Source organism: Erythrolamprus reginae, chromosome 3, assembly GCF_031021105.1.
Source record: "Erythrolamprus reginae isolate rEryReg1 chromosome 3, rEryReg1.hap1, whole genome shotgun sequence".
NCBI classification, from domain to species: Eukaryota; Metazoa; Chordata; class Lepidosauria; order Squamata; family Dipsadidae; genus Erythrolamprus; species Erythrolamprus reginae.
The window spans coordinates 58,298,309-58,320,054 of record NC_091952.1 but is presented as its reverse complement, the minus strand read 5'-3'; the positions used below and the strand labels follow the sequence as shown (position 1 = coordinate 58,320,054).

The following is a 21,746-nucleotide window of genomic DNA, read 5'->3' as shown; positions in this document are numbered from 1 at the left end:
ATTACAATTTGCTAGAAATATAGTATTTTATTTTAATCTCTATGCAACATTGCTATTCTCGAGTCATCACTCAAAACTAAATTTACACCACATGAAATTAACTAATCTGTTCTAATCTGGTAGGTAGAAGCAAAGGCATCCTTAACCTTAGCTTTTTAAAAAAATACAGAGTTTATCTCATGTAATGGATAAGAAGTTGCATAGAAAAAATTAATGAGAGCTGTTGAAGATATATACAAATATATGTTTGTGACTTTCATATATGTGTCCTTAATGTATAGATATTTGAAAAACAGAAACAAAAAGCAAATGTATTAATAAAAATCATATATAGGTAAGATCTGCACACAAAAGCATATTGTAACACAATTCCACTCTAAAACTCTAAAATTAAGTTCCATTAATTTGAAAAGGAACAGAAGGCTGCTATTTTCAAGCTACAGTGCTATATAATATAAAGGATACTCTTGTCCTTAGTCCAATATTATGGTGTGCTAGGTGAGGGTATTTTGCTCTTCAAAATGTCTCCCAAGGAATGTCTTTTGCCTCCATCATTCTTTTTCTTCTCTGAAAATACTCCTCTAATTTAATTTGCTTGCTCTGGTTCCTGCACGGTTTGTGAACAGTGCTTCAAACAGTCCAAATGTTTCAGCTCTCTGCAGCCGTTTTTAATTCTGGGACAGTTGTCAACTCTGACATGTTCTTACTTAGTAACCCAATCTTTAAAAGGGCATGAAGAGGCAGAACTTTGAAACCTAATACAGCTAGAAGTCAGCTGGCATGAAGGAAGGAGCCACAGTTGCACCCAAATTCCAACCAATGAGAAAATGCCTCGTCAGAAATGACAAGCATTTTCAATCCTTCTCCAGCAACAACTTCTTGTCTGAAGCTCAGACAGCTCATTTGAGGCATCCTAGGATTTTCAAGCATGAGAAGTGCCCAGTCATTGAAAACCTATGGGACGAGTTTCTATTTCAACACACGAGCATAGAGCCACCATCTCGGACTATCATGTTATACCTTCAAGAAATTAGGACACAGGGTATGGTTCCATTTCTTTTCAATTTAGTAGGGCAAAGGTTATAGAACAAGACTCTCAAGAACTCAGTTCTATGAAGCCTTCACATGGAACAAAGCCACAGAAGGAAAATATCACTTTTGTTTCCTAACGTTTTCAGTATCAAGCAAGTACTATTAAAATGACCTCTTTTTCAAATCAGTATTCTCTATAATGCAATTTAAAGGAAGGAACTGAGATTTAGTCTAGCAAAGGAACATGATAGAGAGAGCCGGGGTGGCGCAGCAGGTAGGGTGCTGTACTGCAGGTCACTGAAGCTGACTGTAGATCTGAAGGTCAGCGGTTCAAATCTCATCACCGGCTCAAGGTTGACTCAGCCTTCCATTCTTCCGAGGTGGGTAAAATGAGGACCCGGATTGTGGGGGCAATAGGCTGGCTCTGTTAAAAAGTGCTATTGCTTACATGTTGTAAGCCGCCCTGAGTCTAAGGAGAAGGGTGGCATAAAAATTGAATGAATGAATGAATGAATGAATGAATAGTACAATAAAGAATGCAATTTAAGTCATTAAAAAGCGCATAGAATTCCCCAAAACATTTTAATTTCCAAGTACTTTGGAAAGGCCAGAAAAGAGAACAGATAAAATAAGAGCCTTAATGGAAGGACAGATTTTTGGCATCTCTGGTTATGATAATAAAATTGTAACAAATATTTAGTATATCCTTGCCTTTGTTTTTCTTCCTTTTTCCAATCCCTTTCCTTTTTCTTATGTTTTTTGGCCTGCAAGTCTGAATAATGGGATTGTCATTGCTGATCTTTTTAAAAAATCAATTAGAGGGTTTTTTTCAGCTATAAAGAGATCAAGCCTCTATCAATTCTAGTTCAGCTTTTTGTAACTCTATAAAGACATCCATGTGGTTTTCTGTATGTATGGAAGTGATTTGTCCCTGCCATCTTGAAGGACATGCCTCAACTTCTCATTCTAGCTTATATTCTTTATATTCCTAAGAGGCTATTCATTCCAGTATTCACCAGACTCAGCCCTGCTTAATTTTTAAGACCAGTGAAAATAAGTCAGATGAAGCACCTGTAGACCCTTTTGAACTTGTAGAACACTGTACAAAATGAACATAAAATAAATCTCAGATTTCTCTTTTTAGAACTGTTTGTAATAGAAATTCAAAAACACTAAAGATGATTATCTTTAAGATTAGATTACCCAAGAAACAAGTACCGGAAATTATTTTATCATTATAATTTACAAAGGAAAAGAAATGAATACAAAAAAGAGGGAAAGAAGCAAAAATGGATTTCTATTTTTATTTTTCTTCATAAAAAGAAGAAAAAATAAATTGATTGCATAAATGGTAAAAAGGGCTTCATAAATAGATTTGGTAAACGGGATTTCATAAATAGACTTGATTGGTCCTGCTGTCCAAAATAAAATGCCATGTTTTCATCCTAGAGGCAATGTGATTGCATTTCATAACTGGATGGGTAGCCATCACCATAAAATTTGATGAAACATTCTTTAGAGAAATTGGAGATATAAAATCAGTCTACTTTTTCAACTCCATAAGTTTATTTTGATGGTGCTCACACTGGTGTGTTGTTTAAAATGAGGTCCGTTGCCATCAGGTAAGGGAGGCTTCAAACTATTTTCAACTTAATCTGATTTTTGAAACTGTAATTGTAACTTTAATATCTAAATAATTGTAAGAACTTTTACTTTTTTTTTAAGGCATAGGTACCGCTGCCATTTTTATTAGAACTAAATTGCACCTGCAGGAGAACCAAGATGCACAGAAAAATAAACTAAACCCATTTTAGGTCTAAATTAGATAAATGCATCTAAATGCTTTATATATTTACATTGCTATTTTTAAAATTGAAATAGCAGCCTAGGAAGAATCAACAAAGGAATTACATTGCCTAGTGGTGTCTTCCCATCCCTGGGAGGAATGCTATCACTGGGATCACTGGAATCAATCATTAAATGTTATCATCATGATTCTAATCCAGTTTAAAAACCTGATACACCAATAGTGTTACAGGCAATTTTCATCTTAATGAGTTTTCTAAATAAAGAACTAATCAAGAATATAAGCATGAGTGCTTATATAAGTGAGCTTTCAGGAGAGGGTTTTTGTTTAAATGGCAAATGCATTAGATTAGAAATGCATTAGATTTTCTAACATTAGTAACATTTTTCAATATTAAATCACAATTCATTCTTTTGCTATACACATATTTGGATGGATAGATGGACAAGCGGACAGACAGTCAGACAGACAGATTGATCACCTGGGGAAGCAATGCTGAGGATTGAAGATAGTTCAGTGAATAAATTGGGTCCCCAAATTCCTCTCTGAGTTAAGGATCCTCATTATCATTATTATTATTATTATTATTATTATTATTATTATTATTATTATTTATTGGATTTGTATGCCGCCCCTCTCCGTAGACTCGGGGCGGCTAACAACAATGATAAAAACAACATGTAACAATCCAATAATAAAACAACTAAAAAACCCTTATTATAAAACCAAACGTACACACAAACATACCATGCATAAATTGTAAGGCCTAGGGGGAAGGAATATCTCAGTTCCCCCATGCCTGGCAGCAGAGGTGGGTTTTAAGGAGCTTACGAAAGGCGAGGAGGGTGGGGGCAATTCTACTCTCTGGGGGGGAGCTGGTTCCAGAGGGCCGGGGCCGCCACAGAGAAGGCTCTTCCCCTGGATCCCGCAAAATGATATTGTTTAGTTGATGGGACTCGGAGAAGGCCCACTCTGTGGGACCTAACTGGTTGCTGGGATTTGTGTGGCAGAAGGCGGTCCCGGAGATAACCTGGTCCAGTGCCATGAAGGTGTTCTTTAAAGTGCCATAAAGACAGTCCCCACAATGAGACCATAAAACAGGTTTTCTGGCAAGTTTTAGGACTCTGGGTACCAGGATAATTAGCTTTGTCGATGTCCTATTTCAGAATCTTCAAACAGACACATTGGGTTCACCCACCTTCTCTCTTACTAGAAAATAATTTATATGTTCTCTGGCAATTATTTGATACCTTAAAGTTCCTATTTTTAGAACCCCCATTTTGGAGTCTAAAGTTAAAAAGAAATCCGAAACACACACATAGAATACTGAAGGACTGTTTGGAATTATCAAAGTAACAAGCTTCAAATCCTCTATACTTTGGTTTTTGACCACATGATGAAATAAACCTAGCTGCTTCCTCAGATTCAACATCCTTAATCTAATATATTATCTCTCAATGAGTTCATCTATGCCAGCTGTTCCACCTTGTCATTTCCTCAGGAGTGACTTATGAATTTCTCATAGCATTACCCAGTCATCACTGAAGCAATGTGAAGCCATTGCTATTATTTTGGGACAATAAGAAATGGATCGTTGTAGGAAAAAAAACAACCCCTCATTTATGAAGAGTTGAGCCTGGATTGTCCTCATGTGCTGAGTTATAACTTATTCCAGATCTATTTCCAGGGAATTATGGGAATGATAGCTATAACATAATGTCATTCGTAGAGGACAGGATGTAAAGCACTCTTTACAGTCTATATAGTGCAGAAAGCCAAACGTCCTATTATAGGCTCTCAAGGAAATTACTCAACTATTGAATCAGCATTCCTTACAATAAGCAAAAATTAATCACCAATGCCATCTGTACTTTTAAACAGTGTTCCCTCTAATTTTTTGGGGGGTGGGTGGGCGGAAAAGTATAGTGTCTGAGCGGCAGTCCCTTCGGGACTGGGCGGCACAGAAATAATAAATAAATAAATAAATAAATAAATAAATAAATAAATAAATAAATAAATAAATAAACAAACAAACAAATAAAAAACCCACCCTGTTTTGCCTCAGAGAATTTCAAAATAAAATACTGTACTGTGTGTCTATAACAGTGAGCTCATAATAGGGCAACTCTATCAATATCAAAATGCCACTTAAATAGTTGAGCTAGTTTCAAACTAGATTTTGATTTTCTTTCTCTCTTCCTTACTCCCATTCTTTTTCTTTCTCTTTTCCTTCCTCTCTTTTTTCTATCTGTTTCTCTCTCTTCCTCTCTTCCTCTCTCTCTCCTTCCCTCTCACTCTTTCCCTCTCGGCTTCTGGGCAGGTTTGGAAAACTCTGAGTTGATGATGATTTTTAAGTGAGAGATTGCTCACTGCTCAGCTTAGAGGGAACTATGCTTTTAAACCCCAATTTCCTCAGAACTTTGCCAATATAATAAAATTACACTATAGAACAGTGATGGGGAACCTTTTTTTCCCCTTGTGCTGAAAGTGTGCACGCCGTGTCCACAGGATAATTCAATGCCCCCATTTGCCCTGCCCCCAGCACTTGGGAGGCCCTCCAGAAGCCGGAAATAGGCCATTTTCTGACTTCCGGTAGGTCCAATGTTTTCCATGCTCCCGAGGCTCTAGAGCAGTGATGTCGAACCTTTTTTCCCTCAGGTGCCGAAAGAGCATGGGTGTGCACTATTGTGCATACATGAGTGCCCACACCCATAATTCAATGCCTGGGGAGGGCGAAAACAGCTTTCCCAGCCTCCTGGAGACCCTCTGGAGGCTGGAAATGGCCTGTTTCCCAACTTCTAGTGGGCCCAGTAGGCTCATGTTTCACCTTCCCCAGGCTCCAAAGGCTTCCCTGGAGCCAAGGGAGAGTAAAACACCTTCCCACACACCCCCGGAGGCTCTCTAGAAACCAAAAATACCCTCCCAGAGCTTCCATGTGAACCAAAAATCAGCTGGTTGGCACACACATGCATGTTGGAGCTGAGTCAGGGCAACACCTTGTGTACCAGCAGATATGGCTCCACTTGCCACCTGTGGCATCTGTGCCATAGGTTCGCTATCACTGCTCTAGAGGCTTTCCTGGAATCTGGGGAGGGTGAAAACAGCCCGCCTGCCCTTCCCCGGAGGCATTCTGGAGGGCGAAAACGCCCTCTCAGAGCCTCCATGCAAGCCCTGTACGTACCTGGCATCCAAAATGGGCCATGTGGAGACTCCTAGGAGGGTAGTGGCAGTGTGGGTGGGGCCAGCCGAAAATCAGTTGGCGGGTGCGTGCCTGTGCGCTGGAGCTGAGTTAGGGCAATGGCTCATGTGCCTGCAGATTTGGCTCCACCCACGCATGCCATAGGTTTGTCATCACAGCTATAGGGCAAACCTCCTGCTAGAAAATGATTTATTCAAGCTTCTATAAGAATCTATTTTTCCACATTGGAAGACCTGTGCCTCTAGTGTGATATATCCCTCATTTACAAGTGATGATCTCTAGATACTATATAAGATAAATACGCCAGAGTTTGTGCAAAACAATGGACACAAATTTGTAACCAGAACTCAAACTGATGACAAAGTAATAATAGACCATTTTAACATCGCAGGATGTTCAATTATGATCTGAAAGGAACAATTTTGGACAGGGAAAAAAAAAACCCTTTGCCAATATCACTGAGTGAAATATATTGAAATATACATCAATATATTTCAGCTAATTTTAGAAATTCTGAACAAACAGATTAGAAAAACCACAATAAAGGAGGAGTATACTTAGGAAATATAACAAAATAGTTAAGAGACTAATGAAAGCTTTTAAAAGACAGAATGTTCAAGCTTTTATCCTCACAAATATCAGTGCACAAATGAATATGCTTTTCATTTTTCATATCCCGTTCCCGATACATAAAATATAACCTAGGCTTGCCCTCCCCTCCTCCTTTTTATAAAACTAAAGTTTCTCAGAATGTTATGTCCTAAATTCATTGCCCTTACCCTTGCATTTAAATGTACACCAAAACAGATTTAAGTAATTTCATGGTTTCATTAATGTTTTTGTGGAAGATGTGAGACAGAGCTAGACAAATCTCACTTCTTTATGAGATTCTCCAAACATAATATTAGTACTGTATTTCCAATCCTGGGAGGGGTCGGGATCATACAATTATGATTAACTAATCAAAGTTCTCAATTCTGTCCTTATATCTCCAAATAAGCCTGGGAGAGATTTCTGTCTGAAATTTGTGACCGCTAAGGTCAACCATGGTACACAATCTTGACCTAGACAGATCACTAGTCCAATATTCTAAACTTGATAGCTTCCATTCGTCATTGTCTGTTAGCAGTGCTGGATGGGATTCAAAGCATCAAGTGCATCTATCTGTGCAACACAGCATTTAGGAAGCCTACGGTAGTTTTTGTTTCAGAGGTAGAAACTAATTAAAACTTGTTTCTTTCTTTTGAAATTAAATTTTGGTTCAGTGCCAACTGAAAGTAATCCTAGTGCTTCTACTTTAACAGACACCCATCAAACAAGTACTGAGAATAATATTAAATGATCAAAGGACTGCGAATGGCTTATTGAGGTATCCAAAATGTCTCTGATCTAAATACACATTCAGAGGGGGGGAAATAGACATAGTAACTTAATAAACGTTTTTTTGTAATTTAGCTGGGGAATGCTATAATAACACTAGCTACGAAAAATTATTAAGAGCAACCAGCAACATCAATGAATTACACATGACTGCTGGGAATTAATAATAAACTGTTGGTTTTTTAAATGCTATAGAAAATCAACCCGGGTGATTATTGCAAACTTCTGTTCCTTTTGTTAAGTTTCTCATGGATCTATAGGCAGGTCCTCTTTTGGAGAGAATGCTGGGTGATAGAGATGTTTAGCAATGTATGACCTTCATTGGTCATGGTTACCATTTGTACATTTAGCCCTTAAAATTCTGGCCATTGAACTCAAGAGCCTTCTTGGACAACCCAGTGGAATATAAAATCCAGAAACTTTGTATTAAAACTTTGGATCACTTCTGCCTGATGAGAATCCTTTGAGCTGTCTTTGAATAGAAACAAAGGAAAGTTTAAAAAAAGAAGAAGCAGAAGCAGCAACAGCAGCTATCTAGAACATGAAGCCATCGCTCCCCTGCTGCAATGAGACAAATACTGTTAATAGATCAGGACAGCTGCTCTGCCTCCTCCACCACACCAGAGCACAGCTAGCATGCTTCATCACAGGTGCAAATCATCCTACATTCTCCGTGTACCCAAACGGCTCTCGCTTCCCACTCTCTCGGTGGGCTGAAAAATCACAGCCTAGTTAATCTGCTCCCTTCTCTGTTCTTCTTCTTCTGTCTCCATATCTATATGTTAATAGAACAAACGCTGCTAGTAGGGCTGACTGTGCACTGGAAATGACAAGGGATCCAATACACACGATAATAATGACAATAAACATTATATTAACAATAGAAATAGCAAACTTCTACCCCTCTACAAGCCTCTTACCCTGCATTTTCAATTAAATTTTGAATCAGTTACTTCTTTGTTCCACTAAGCATCCACATTTTAAAGCCAGAACAAGCTATTTCGAGGAATTTATCCTGGAGTACCGAATGGACGTCCAGGAAAGAATGCTCACCTGGGCGTGAACCATCTCGCGGAATCATAAAGGCTGCACAACCCCAGCGGCTGACCTTCTGCCCCTCTCTCCGGCAGCATTACAGATCAGTGCAGCTTGGGGCCACAGCATGCTGCCGTCCGTCTTGTGGAGGTGGAGGTCGGGAGGGGAAAAAAAATTCTGCTTCAGCCATACAGGCTCTTCCAAATCCACAGGGAGAGTCCTTTCATTCAGCATTAGTCCAACGCCGCCTATATACCACCCGGCCTGACTGACAGGCAGTGAAGGTTAAGGCCCGAGAGTGAATTCCAATCATTTCCATCCCTTCCGCCTCCCCCTATGACTGTCCAGTGAGATGGATGATTCTGTCTTGGTAATTCCCTCTGTCACTCTCTTCCAAGAAAGTCTGGCAGGTCATCAAAGGGGAGATTAGTGAGATAATGAAAATGCCCCTCTTTGGAGCACTCCTAATTCCGCCGCTGAGATTTGAGCACTGCCTCATCCTCCCTGGATGAGACAGATGCTTCAGTTCTCTAGTGTTTGGTTTGATCTCAGTATGGAGAAATCTTTATTCCTCACAACTCTACGCCTTCTTCCTACGTGCTGCAGCACCATCTGCTGGCATCAGACAGAAATGCTGCACAAATTCTCTCTCTAAAAATCTTTTCAATGTTAAAATCTATCTCTTCCTCTCCTGTATTTTCAACACACACATATAATCGAAACCATTATTTATTTTATTATTTATTTATTTATTTTGTCAAGCATGTATGAGAAAATAAGTGAAATAAAAGAAAATAAGTATAAGTATAAACATAATATACTGCTCAAAAAAAATAAAGGGAACACTCAAACAACACATCCTAGATCTGAATGAATGAAATATTCTCATTGAATACTTTGTTTTGTACAAAGTTGAATGTGCACAACAGCATGTGAAATTGATTGTCAATCAGTGTTGCTTCCTAAGTGGACAGTTTGATTTCACAAAAGTTTTATTTACTTGGAGTTATATTGTGTTGTTTAAGTGTTTCCTTTATTTATTTTTGAGCAGTGTATATAAACATATAAGTATAAACAGGAATAAGCATAAGAAATGAGTATGAATAAAAGGGAACAATAGGACAGGGACAGTAGGCAAGATGGTGTACACCCCCTTACAGACCTCTTAGGAATGGGGTGAGGTCCCCCCATTCCAGTAGACAGTTTAAGGATAAAGTTATGGGGGGTTGAGGATATAACAACTGAGTCAGGAGTGCATTCCAGGCACTGAGCATTCTGTTGCTGAAGTCGTATATTCTGCAATTGAATTTGGAGCAATTTTTAATGAGTTTATATCTATTGTTTGCCCGTTTATTATTCTGGTTGCAGTTAAAGTAGTCATTGACAGATAGGATGTTGTAGTAGACAATTTGGTGTACTAAGCTTAGGTCAGAACATAGGCGGCATAGTTTTAGGTTGTCCAAGCCCAACAATTCAAGCCTGGTGGAATAAGGTATTATATTGTGAAATTTTTTTTTTTTTTTTTTTTTACTATTATATTGTTTAATAATAAAATACCAGTGTAGCAGAATACTTTTTTATAAGCATGTATACTTTTTTAAACCATGTACAGTAATACCTCATGATACGAACTTAATTGGTGCAAGGAGGAGGTTCGTAAGACGAAAGGTTCGTAAGACGAAACATTGTTTCCCATAGGAAACAATGTAAAGTCAATTAATCCGTGCAACCAAAAAAACCCCCGCAAAAAACCGGCTTTCGGCGACTGCTGGGAAGCCGCACGGCTGTTTTAAAAGGTGACAGCCGGCCTGGGGGGCTTCCCAGCACCCCCCCGAACCCGGGTTCGGGGGGTGCTGGCAAGCCCCCCAGGCCGGCTGCGACCTTTTAAAACACCCGTGCCGCTTCCCAGCTGTCTCCTGAAGCCGAACGCTAAAGCCGAACTTCCACGTTCGGCTTCGGGAGACAGCTGGGAAGCGGCGCGGCTGTTTTAAAAGGTTGCAGCCGGCCTGGGGGGCTTCCCAGCAACCTCCCGAACCAAACCCGGGGTTCAGCAAAATTTTGCCTCTTCTTACGAACTTTGTTCGAGTTACGAACCGGCGTTCGGGAGGCTTCTGGGAAGCCCCGCCGCCCGGCTGTTACCTTTTAAAACAGCCGCGTGGCTTCCCAGCAGTCTCTGAACGCCGGTTCGTAACTCGAAAAAAGTTCGTAAGAAGAGGCAAAATTTTTCTGAACCCCGGGTTCGTATCACGAGTTGTTCGTAAGACGAGGGGTTCGTATCTTGAGGTACCACTGTACACTTTTTACAAACTTCAAACTTGACAGCTTCAAGACTTGTGGACTTCAACTCCCAGAATTCCTCCACCAATCATGCTACCATAGGAATGGGAGTTAAAGTCCACAAGCCCTAATATTGCCAGGTTTGATGACCCCTGCACTTCTAACCCCTAAGTCAGGGGTCTTCAAACCTGACAGCTTCAAGACTAGTGGACTTCAGCTCCCAGAAATCCTCTACCAGGTCCCGCCAAGATATTCTATTGTGAGAAGATTTATTTATTTATTTATTTATTTATTTATTTATTTATTTATTTATTTATTTATTCTTTGTCCAATATACAATACATATGGAATGAAATAGACATTAAGTAGTATATATAGGGATAGTAAGTAAAAAAGAAGAGGAGTGGATGAGAGGGAGACAATATATAGGATATATGTGACATACCTCTGGACTCCGTTAAATTGTATTAATGTGTGATATACAGTGTTGATTCCAAGCAGATAAGCTGTATTCGAGAATCGGTCTGGAAATGTTTTATATGCCCCGGTTTACAGTACAATGTAACCAGAGAAGCAGCTTCACAAAATTATGCTCCAACACTGGAAGTTTTTAAGAAGATGTTGGATAACTATTTGTTTTAAGTGATGTAGGGTTTCCTGCCTAAGCATGCGGTTAGACTAGAAGACCTTCCAACTCTGTTATTCTATTTTATTCTATACCCTATGGAGCCTGAGGGTATGGTACGATTCTCTGCAGTATGACTTCTGCCACATTTGAACAGAAATATGATCTTTTTAGACCAGTGGTTCTCAACCTGTCGGTCGGGACCCCTTTGGAGGTCAAACAACTTTTTCACAAGGGTGTAAGGGCCTAAGACCGTGGGAAAAGACAAATTTCCCATGGCATTAGGAAATAAAGCTTCTATTCTGGTGCTATGGAACAAATTTTTACAATCCAACCAATTGGGCATTTACAGTGGAGGTGTCCCTCTGACCTTCCTGCCAAGCAGCTTAAAGCTCTGTTGGGAGAATTGGCACTAGACTTATGGTTGGAGGTCACCACAACATGACGAACTGTATTAAGGGGTTGCAGCATTAGAAAGTTTGAGAACCACTGTTTTAGAGCATGGGTTGCTAGATTTAAGAAGTAACAAATGTACCTTTGAGAAAAGATAAGGTACTGTACGTTTTGAACAAGGCACTAGTATGCCTTGTCTTGAAGAAGCCATATTTAGATACCATTGTGTTAAAAGAAATTTCTCCCATTTAAGATTTTGGGGGTGGGGGGGGAAATGGTAGCTATGGAAGATCATAGATGAAGAAGATTATTTAGATTCCTTCCAATCAAGATTCAGGACAGACAATTGAGACAGAACTCATTGATCTTGTGAAAGAGCTCTGTTGCCAGTTGGTAAAGGGAATTTACTTTTGAAACTTTCAGTAACATTCACTACCGCCATCTGTGATATCAGTTTTGACCACCTCTGAAAATAAAGAGTGGAAGTATTCTTTACTGTTTACAATGGTTCTATTCCTAACAAAATCTTTCGTCCCAGTTGGTAGTTGTGATAGTGCAGAAGTCAAATTCTTGGCTGTTCTACAGGACTTCATGCTCTTGGATTGTTTAATATCTATTTAAAAACCCACTGGGAGAGATCAATGTCGTTTGGTGGGACCCAGGGGAAGAGCCTTCTCTGTGGTGGCCCCCGGCCCTCTGGAACCAACTCCCCCAGAGATTAGAACTGCCCCCACCCTCCTCGCCTTTTGTAAGCTCCTTAAAACCCACCTCTGCCATCAGGCATGGAGGAACTGAGATATTCTTTCCCCCTAGGCCTCTACAATTTATGCATGGTATGTTTGTATGTATGTTTGGTTTTATAAATAAGGGTTTTTTAGTTGTTTTAGTATTGGATTGTTACATGCTGTTTTTATCACTGTTGTTAGCCGCCCCGAGTCCACGGAGAGGGGCGGCATGCAAAACAAACAAACAAACAAACAAACAAACAAACAAACAAACAAATAATTTATTGGTCTGGAGAAGATAAATAAATGATCTATTGGTCTGGAGAAGATACTATAAACATGCTAATGCTAATGATGCAACACCTCCTCACAATGGACTGGAAATACGGTAGTTTTTTACTGATGTGTGGAGCAGATATGTCACAAAAAGCTCAAATTAAATCCTATCAAGTAAGAGTTTCTATTTATTTGGAATAAATACATTCCAAATGTATTTGGATGTGGCTATAATTCAGTTCCAGTGATAGCTTTAAGCAGATCAAGGTGCCTCTGAATTACTTCTGTAATTGGCAGTCTTCTATTATCTAGAACAGCAGGTACAAGCTACGGCCAAAGAAACCTAGGTCAGTTTGAGCTCTTTTTAGATCATGAAGCCCTGGCAATACTGTAATGACTCATATTGTCATCTTTTTAGACCATGAAGCCCTGGCAATACTGTAGTGACTCATATTGTCATCTCACATTTTAATTGCCACATCAAATTGAACATGGGCTGCTTTTGAACATTATTTGAAAGCTGCAATTCACAAAAACAGCAGCTACAGGTGAAACTCAAAAAATAAGAATATAGTGCAAATGTTCATTTATTTCAGTAATGTAACTTTAAAAGGAAAAACTTAATGTATGAGAGATTATTCACAACCTGCAAGGCAAGATAGTTCAAGCTGTGACTTGTCATAATTGTGATGATTATGGGGTACAGCCAGGGGTGGGCTACTGCCTGGAGGGGGGGGAACGCAGTGGGGTAGCGAAAATGGAGTTCCATCCCAGAGCACCCAATTTGCACAGAAAGATGTTGAAAGGAAATGCAGAGCAACCTGCATAAGCCACGCCCACAGTGTAGTAGTAAACTTTTGGTAGCCCTTCACTGGGTACAGCTCATGAAAACCCCAAATCTCCCATCTCAGAAAATTAGAATATGACATGCAATCAATAAAAAAGGATTGTACATAGAACAATATTGTTGTGAGCCGCCCCGAGTCTATGGAGAGGGGCAGCATACAAATCTAATAAATAAAACAAATAAATAAATAAAATAAATAAAACAAACAAACAAACAAATAAATAAATAAATAAATAAATAAATAAATATTGGGCTTCTGAAAAGTATAAGCATGCATATGTACTTCATTTGGGCCCCTTTTGCAGCAATTACTGCTTCAATGCAGCTTGGCATGGACGCTATTAGCCTGTGGCACTGCTGAGCTGTAATGGAAGACCAGGATGCTTCAATAGCGGCCTTCAGCTCTTCTGAATTGTTCCATCTCTTTCTCTAGGCAATGCCCCATAGATTCTCCATGGGATTCAGGTCAGGTGAGCTTGCTGGCCAATCAAGGACAGCAATCCCATGGTCATTGAAGCAGGTTTTGGTGCTTTGGGCAGTATGGGCAAGTGACAAGTCCTGCTGGAAAATTTAAGTCAACATTCCCATAATACTCATATGCGGATGGAAGCATGGAGTGCTCCAAAATCTTCCAGTAGGTGGCTGTATTGATCCTGGACTTAATGAAGCACAGTGGACGGATACCAGTAGATGACATGGCTCCCGAAATCATCACAGACTGTGGAAACTTTTGCATCTCACTACAAGATGCTTGAGGTCCAGTATAAAGTTTCCACAGTCTGTGTTGATTTGGACTCCCACCACAGCTTGGACTCCCCACCATCAAAGACTGAAAGCTTACAGGCCATCAACCAGGATCTGATGCGATACCAGTAGAGATCTATAAGGATGATGGTGCAGTGCTTGTCAACAAACTCACTCAGCTATTATAGTCTTTCTGGAATCAATGAATAGTCATTCCTCAAGAACTGAAAGATGTGTCCATCATACACTTTTTCAAGAGGAAAGGGAACCAACAAGTCTGTGATAATCATAGAGGAATATCACTGCTTTCCATCTCAGGCAAGATCCTTGCATAAGTGTTGCCGAACCTTCTGACTGACCACCTGGAACAGGATCTACTACCCGAAGCACAGTGCGATTTCTGCAGAACGCGTAGCACTGTGGACATGATCTTCACAGCAACAGCTCCAAAAAAAGTGTCAAGAGCAGAATCGTGAATTGTACCTTTGTGGATCTCACTAAGGCTTTTGACACTGTCAGTCATGAAGGCCTGTGGCGCATCATGTCAAAATTTAGGTGCTCTGATAAATTCATCCTGATGGTACGTCAATTTCACAATGAAATAATGGCCAGTGCGCTGGACAATGGAGAAGCTTCAGAGGCATTTTCCGTCACATTGTGTCAAGTAACTGTGCATGTTGGCACCAATCTTGTTCAGCATGTTTTCAGCCATGCTGTCAGATGCCTTCCAGAACAATTCCTTGGGAGTTAGCCTGAGATAAAGGACTGATGGGAAACTGTTTAACCTGCGAAGACTCCAGGCTCACACCAAGATAAAGGAGTTTAAGTTTAAGTTTAAGTTTAATCAGATTTGTATGCCGCCCCTCTCCGCAGACTCGGGGCGGCTCACAGCAACAGCAATACAAGACAAATCCAATATTAAATTAATTTTAAGAACACCACAAGTTAAAAACCAATCATACACACTAGCATACCATACACAAATTTTATAAGCCTAGGGGGAAGGAACATGTCAATTCCCCCATGCCTGACGACAGAGGTGGGTTTTAAGGAGCTTACGAAAGGCTAGGAGGGTGGGGGCAACTCTGATATCTGGGGGGAGTTGATTCCAAAGGGTCGGGGCCGCCACAGAGAAGGCTCTTCCCCTGGGTCCCGCCAAACGACATTGTTTAGTTGACGGGACCCGGAGAAGGCCAACTCTGTGGGACCTAACTGGTCGCTGGGATTCGTGCGGCAGAAGGCGGTCCCGGAGATATTCTGGTCCGGTGCCATGAAGGGCTTTATAGGTCATAACCAACACTTTGAATTGTGACCGGAAACTGATCGGCAACCAATGCAGACTGCGGAGTGTTGGTGTGACATGGGCAAATTTAGGAAAGCCCATGATAGCTCTCGCAGCTGCATTCTGCACGATCTGAAGTTTCCGAACACTTTTCAAAGGTAGCCCCATGTAGAGAGCGTTACAGTAGTCGAGCCTCGAGGTGATGAGGGCATGAGTGACTGTGAGCAGTGACTCCCGGTCCAAATAGGGCCGCAACTGGTGCACCAGACGAACCTGGGCAAACGCCCCCCTCGCCACAGCTGAAAGATGTTTCTCTAATGTGAGCTGTGGATCGAGGAGGACGCCCAAGTTGCGGACCCTCTCTGAGGGGGTTAGTGACTCCCCCCCCAGGGTGATGGATGGACAGATGGAATTGTCCTTGGGAGGCAAAACCCACAGCCACTCCATCTTATCCGGGTTGAGTTTGAGTCTGTTGGCACCCATCCAGACCCCAACAGCCTCCAAGCACCGGCACATCACTTCCACTGCTTCGCCGACTGGACAAGGGGTGGAGATGTAAAGCTGGGTATCATCTGCATACTGATGATACCTCACCCCATGCCCTTGGATGATCTCACCCAGCGGTTTCATGTAGATATTAAATAGTAGGGGGGAGAGGACCGACCCCTGAGGCACCCCACAAGGGAGTAACCTAGAGGTCGACCTCTGACCCCCCACTAACACCGACTGCGACCGGCCAGAGAGGTAGGAAGAGAACCACTGAAGGACAGTGCCTCCCACTCCCAACCCCTCCAGCCGGTGCAGAAGGATACCATGGTCGATGGTATCGAAAGCCGCTGAGAGGTCAAGAAGCACCAGGACAGAGGATAAACCCCCGTCCCGGGCCCGCCAGAGATCATCCATCAGCGCGACCAAAGCAGTTTCCGTGCTGTAGCCGGGCCTGAATCCTGACTGCTGAGGACCTAGATAATCGGCTTCTTCCAAGGACCGCTGGAGCTGGAGCGCCACCACCTTCTCAACAACCTTCCCCATAAAGGGAAGGTTGGAGACTGGTCGATAGTTGTTGAGAATGGCTGGGTCCAGGGAAGGCTTCTTGAGGAGGGGGCGCACAAGTGCCTCCTTGTAGGGATCCGGGAAGGACCCCCTCCCCAAAGAAGCGTTGACAATCTCCTGGACCCAGCTCCGTGTCACCTCCCTGCTGGCCGAAACCAGCCAGGAGGGACACGGATCCAGTAAACAGGTGGCGGAACTCACAGCTCCAATGGCCTTGTCCACTTCATCAGGTGTCACCAGATCAAACTCTTCCCAGACAGGTGGACAAGTACGTGCCCCAGTCACCTCAACTGACTCGTTGTCAGTCGACTCTGTATTCCAATTGGAGTCGAGGTCCGCTCGGATCCGAGCGATTTTATCAGCGAAAAACGTGTTAAAATCCTCGGCGCTACTCTGCAAGGGCTCCCCAACTCCCCCCTGATTAAGAAGGGAGCGGGTCACCCTAAACAGAGCGGCCGGGCGGGATTCCGCTGATGCAATCAAGGCGGAATGATACGCGCATCTTGCCGCCTTGAGCGCCACTTTGTAAGTCTTAACATGTGCTCTTACAAGTGTTCGATCGCATTCGGACTTACTCTTCCTCCATCGCTTCTCTAGACGTCTCTTCTGGCGTTTCAACTCCCGGAGCTCCTCGTTGAACCATGGAGCTCTACGGGGTCTAGTGCCGCGGAGAGGTCGCAATGGCGCAATTCGGTCAAGAGCCTCCGCTGCAGCCTTGTTCCAGGCCTCAGCCAGAGACTCTGCCGAACTGTGTACGAGTGTATCTGGAATAACCCCAAGCGCCTTCTGAAAGCCCTCTGGATCCATCAGGCGTCTGGGGCGGAACAGCTTAATCGGTTCCGCCTCCCTGCGGGGAAGGATTGGAGCCAGGAAGTCAAGCCGCAGTAGAAAATGGTCTGACCATGACACAGGCAACACTTCTAAGCCTCTTAGTCTCAGACCATTACTCAGTTGCTCAGAGAGGAATACCAGGGGTTCCTATATTATTTGATGTTATCTACCGTAGCCAGCGGAGCAGCAGTCCCACCCCTCCTCTCTGCTCCCCAACCGGAACCGGAACAGGAGACTGTGCTACGTGATCTCCTCTTCTTTGCTGACGACTATGCCCTGAATGCTGGATCAGAGCAGGAAATGCAAACCAGCAGCATGCGACAACTTTGGTCTCCTTATCAACATAGACCAAAGTGATGCATCAGCCAGCTCTGAAAGCCAAATACCAAGAGCCCACCATCACAGTATAGGGACAAAAGCTACAAGCAGTGGACCAATTCACATACCTGGGCAGCACTCTTTCCCATGCAATGACAATTGACATTGAGGTCAACTGCAGAATCACCAAGGCAAGTTCTGCAATTAGCAGATTAATGACCAATGTATGGGACCGCTGTGGAATAAGCCGTGCTACAAAGTTCAAAGTGTACCAAGCAGTAGTGTTAACTACCCTGTTGTATGCCAGTGTGACTTGGACTGTATACAGGAGACATGCTAGGCAATTGAACCACTTCCACATGACCTACCTCTGTAGAATTCTGAGGATCCAGTGCAGGATAAGGTGTCTGACACTGAGGTCCTCTCCAGAGCAGGCTTGGCATCAATTCCCACCCTGCTGATAAAAGCCTAGGCAAGCTGGGCAGGCTATATTGATAGGATGCCAAACCATCCCATCCCTAAACAGCTCCTCTTTCTAATGGAAAGTGATTGCATGGGGGACAAAGGAAGCGATACAAAGACACATTGAAAGCCTCCTTCAAATCCCTCGATATCGACACCACCTCCTGGGAAGCCCTGGCACAAGATTGACCAACATGGTGTATGCTAATTCACCAAGGCTGCTAGACATCTGAGGACAGAAGAACATTCATAGCAGAAGAGAAGTGAACACTCCACAAAGCTAGAGCTGCAAACGCTGTGACAACGGTGCCCACACATACCTACCCAACAAATGGCAGAACATTTCATGCCCGTATATGCCTTACCAGTGGACACATTGCATACAACCCACAACCCATTAGATGTCAAGGACTTCTTCGAACACGATGGACGAACATCATCACTATATCTAGGTGAAAAGATTATTTACTCCTCAAGATAAACTTCAGTTATTCACATACACATTTTGCTTTCATGGGTGACAATATGGAAGCAGTTTATTACTGCTGCTTTGCCAGGCTATTTTTTTAAAAAACAAAAACCTTTCAGACTAGTTTACAGCCTTCAGGAATTTTCATCCAAACTGTATCAGCAGTGTTGCTCCCAGTTTGGCCTGGTTCTTTGCAGAAGTGTTGCACAAGCATAAGCGCAAACCAGTAGCAACAGGTTTTAGAACCCACTACTGAACTGTAGCCAACTTTGACTCAACTTACCGCAATTTTTTCAGTATCAGCCAAGGCCAACTATATGCTGCCACCTAGCTGGGCAAATAGTATAATTTTTTTTAATTAGTTAAACTGTGACTAGTTTTCCAAATTTTCCAAATCCTGGGTCCATTAGGACCCGGACATGAAGAGAAAACAGCTGACTTTTCCCTGCTGGCGGAGCCGTTTTCTCTTCATGGCGCAAAGCCACACAGTCCCGGACTCCCGGATCGCTCGCTTCTCCGGTCAGCAAAGCCATCTGCCCAGGAAAGCGCCGTGCATTGAAAAAGCGCGATGCTTTTCCTGGCAGCCGGCTTGCTGGCCAGAGAAGTGAGCGATCCGGGAGTCCGGGACTGTGTGGCTTTGCGCCATGAAGAGAAAACAGCAGCAGGGAAAAGTCGGCCGGGCTAACGGGAGGCGGCGCGTGGTCGAGCGCTGGGGACGTCTGGGAGGGCGAGGGGGCTGATGGCTGCTGCCTCTTAGATGCAGAGCCGGCGGGTGGAGGTGAAGACAACGGCGCCCTCCACTCTCTCTCCGGCTCTCTCTCTCTCTTTCTTTTTCTCTGTTGCCGGCGTGGTGAAAGAGAGAGAGAGAAAAAGGGGGGAGAGAGAATGAGAGAGAAAGAAAGCAAGAGAGAGGGAAAGAAAGCAAGAGAGAGAGAGAAAGAGAGGGGGGAAGGAGGGAGAGGGAAAGACATAGAGGGAGGGAAGGAGGGAGAGAGAAAGAGAGCAAAAAAGAGAGGAAGAAAGAAAGAGGGATGGAGAGAGAAAGAAGGGAAGGAAGGAAGAGAGAGAAAGAGGGAGAAATAGAGTGAAATGGAGGAAGAGATATTTTTTTTGTCCAAACTTTTCTTTAGCCCCCCCCCCCCGCCCCCCCCCCGCCCCCCCGTTCAGTGTTTCCCAGAATTTTGAAAATATGAATAATGTGCCGTGGCTCAAAAAAGGTTGGGAAACACTGGTCTGGAGGACAGAAGGAAAAGTGGGGACATGATCGAAACATTTAAATATGTTAAAGGGTTAAATAAGGTCCAGGAGGGAAATGTTTTTAATAGGAAAGTGAACACAAGAACAAGGGGACACAATCTGAAGTTAGTTGGGGGAAAGATCAAAAGCAACCTGAGAAAATATTATTTTACTGAAAGAGTAGTAGATCCTTGGAACAAACTTCCAGCAGACATGGTAGATAAATCCACAGTAACTGAATTTAAACATGCCTGGAATAAACATATATCCATCCTAAGATAAAATACAGAAAATAGTATAAGGGCAGACTGGATGGACCATGAGGTCTTTTTCTGCCGTCAGACTTCTATGTTTCCTTCCTTCCTTCCTTCCTTCTTTCCTCCCTCCCTCCCTCCCTCCACCCAACTCTAGATTTTATAAATTGAAGCACATATAGTATTAATTTTTGCTACCAGTAGAGGGAGATCTATCTTAACACAACTGGCAGTGAATTGGCAGTGTGAACTGAGATTTTTAAAAAAGTTTTCCAGTGTGCAGCATCCAAATAGGTTTGATAAAACAGGTGGTAAGTATTTAATTATGAATATTAACAGCTATTTCAACTGCTTGCTGAGAAAGAGCTGTCATATAAAAAAATAATCTAGTTTTTCTACTGAAAGCATTATGCAATGAACACTATGTTCTTTTCACTCTTCCTATCATTAAATGCTCTAAAAATAAAGGGAACACTTAAACAATACAATATAACTCCAAGTAAATAAAACTGTGAAATCAAACTGTCCACTTAGGAAGCAACACTGATTGACAATTCATTTCACATGCTGTTGTGAACATTCAACTTTGTACAGAACAAAGTATTCAATGAGAATATATATACAGTATATATACACATATACACATATACAGTATATATACACATACACACATATACACACATACACACACACACACACATATGGTATGGCTAGCTGATGAGGCCAAAATAAGGCCGAAATAGATCTATCCTAGTCTCACTTAATTTTCAAATTCAGCAAAAAAACATGTGACATATATATATATAGATTGTTCTGAGTTCGGGTTTTGCCCCGTGTAATATTTTGAGTGTCTATGCGACGTTTCGGTGAAATCACATTCACCATCATCAGGCTGAAGTTGTAAGCTTCGTGCTGCTGTAAATATAGACTATATTTACAGCAGCACAAAGCTTACAACTTCAGCCTGATGATGGTGAATGTGATTTCACCAAAACGTCGCATAGACACTCAAAATATTACACGGGGCAAAACCCGAACTCAGAACAATCTACATACATATACCCGTGAAAATCTACGAAAACATATATATATATCACATGTTTTTTTGCTGAATTTGAAAATTAAGGATAGATCTATATACATATTCAGATCTTGGATGTGTTATTTGAGTGTTCCCTTTATTTATTTGAGCAGTATATAATATCCAGATGAGCTGAACGTAGAAGTACCCACATTCAGCATGAAATGCCAGGCACCTGGTGTCAGCACAGTTAGAACTAGAGAATCATATCTCTAATTGCATAGATATGTACAAGCAGGAGGTCAAGAGACCTGATATAACAATTCAAATAGATTTCTGTGCTATTCAGGATGGTTTTATGGAGCTTCTTGAACATTAAAAAGTATTAAAATGTTGTACTTCAAATATGTGAGAAAGAGACTACTTTTTATAGTGAGAAGGCGATATTTCCTTGAGACACTATATTTATGTACAAATTTT

The 21,746-nt window shown here is 42.0% G+C and overlaps 1 protein-coding gene across 2 annotated transcripts in view; it reads right to left on the bottom strand.

Moving 5' to 3' along the window:
• TMCC2 (transmembrane and coiled-coil domain family 2) overlaps positions 1 to 21,746 on the bottom strand; it is a 112,943-nt gene that overhangs the window by 48,900 nt on the left and 42,297 nt on the right. Inside the window, exon 1 of one of the 2 annotated variants that reach the window (XM_070745502.1) lies at positions 8,472 to 8,564. The exons of the other annotated variant lie outside the window; for it this stretch is intronic. Coding sequence (XP_070601603.1) covers positions 8,472 to 8,486 — 15 coding nt within the window. The 5' untranslated portion in view covers positions 8,487 to 8,564. Of the gene's footprint in view, positions 1 to 8,471; positions 8,565 to 21,746 lie in introns of those variants that run through there. 2 annotated transcript variants of the gene reach the window in all.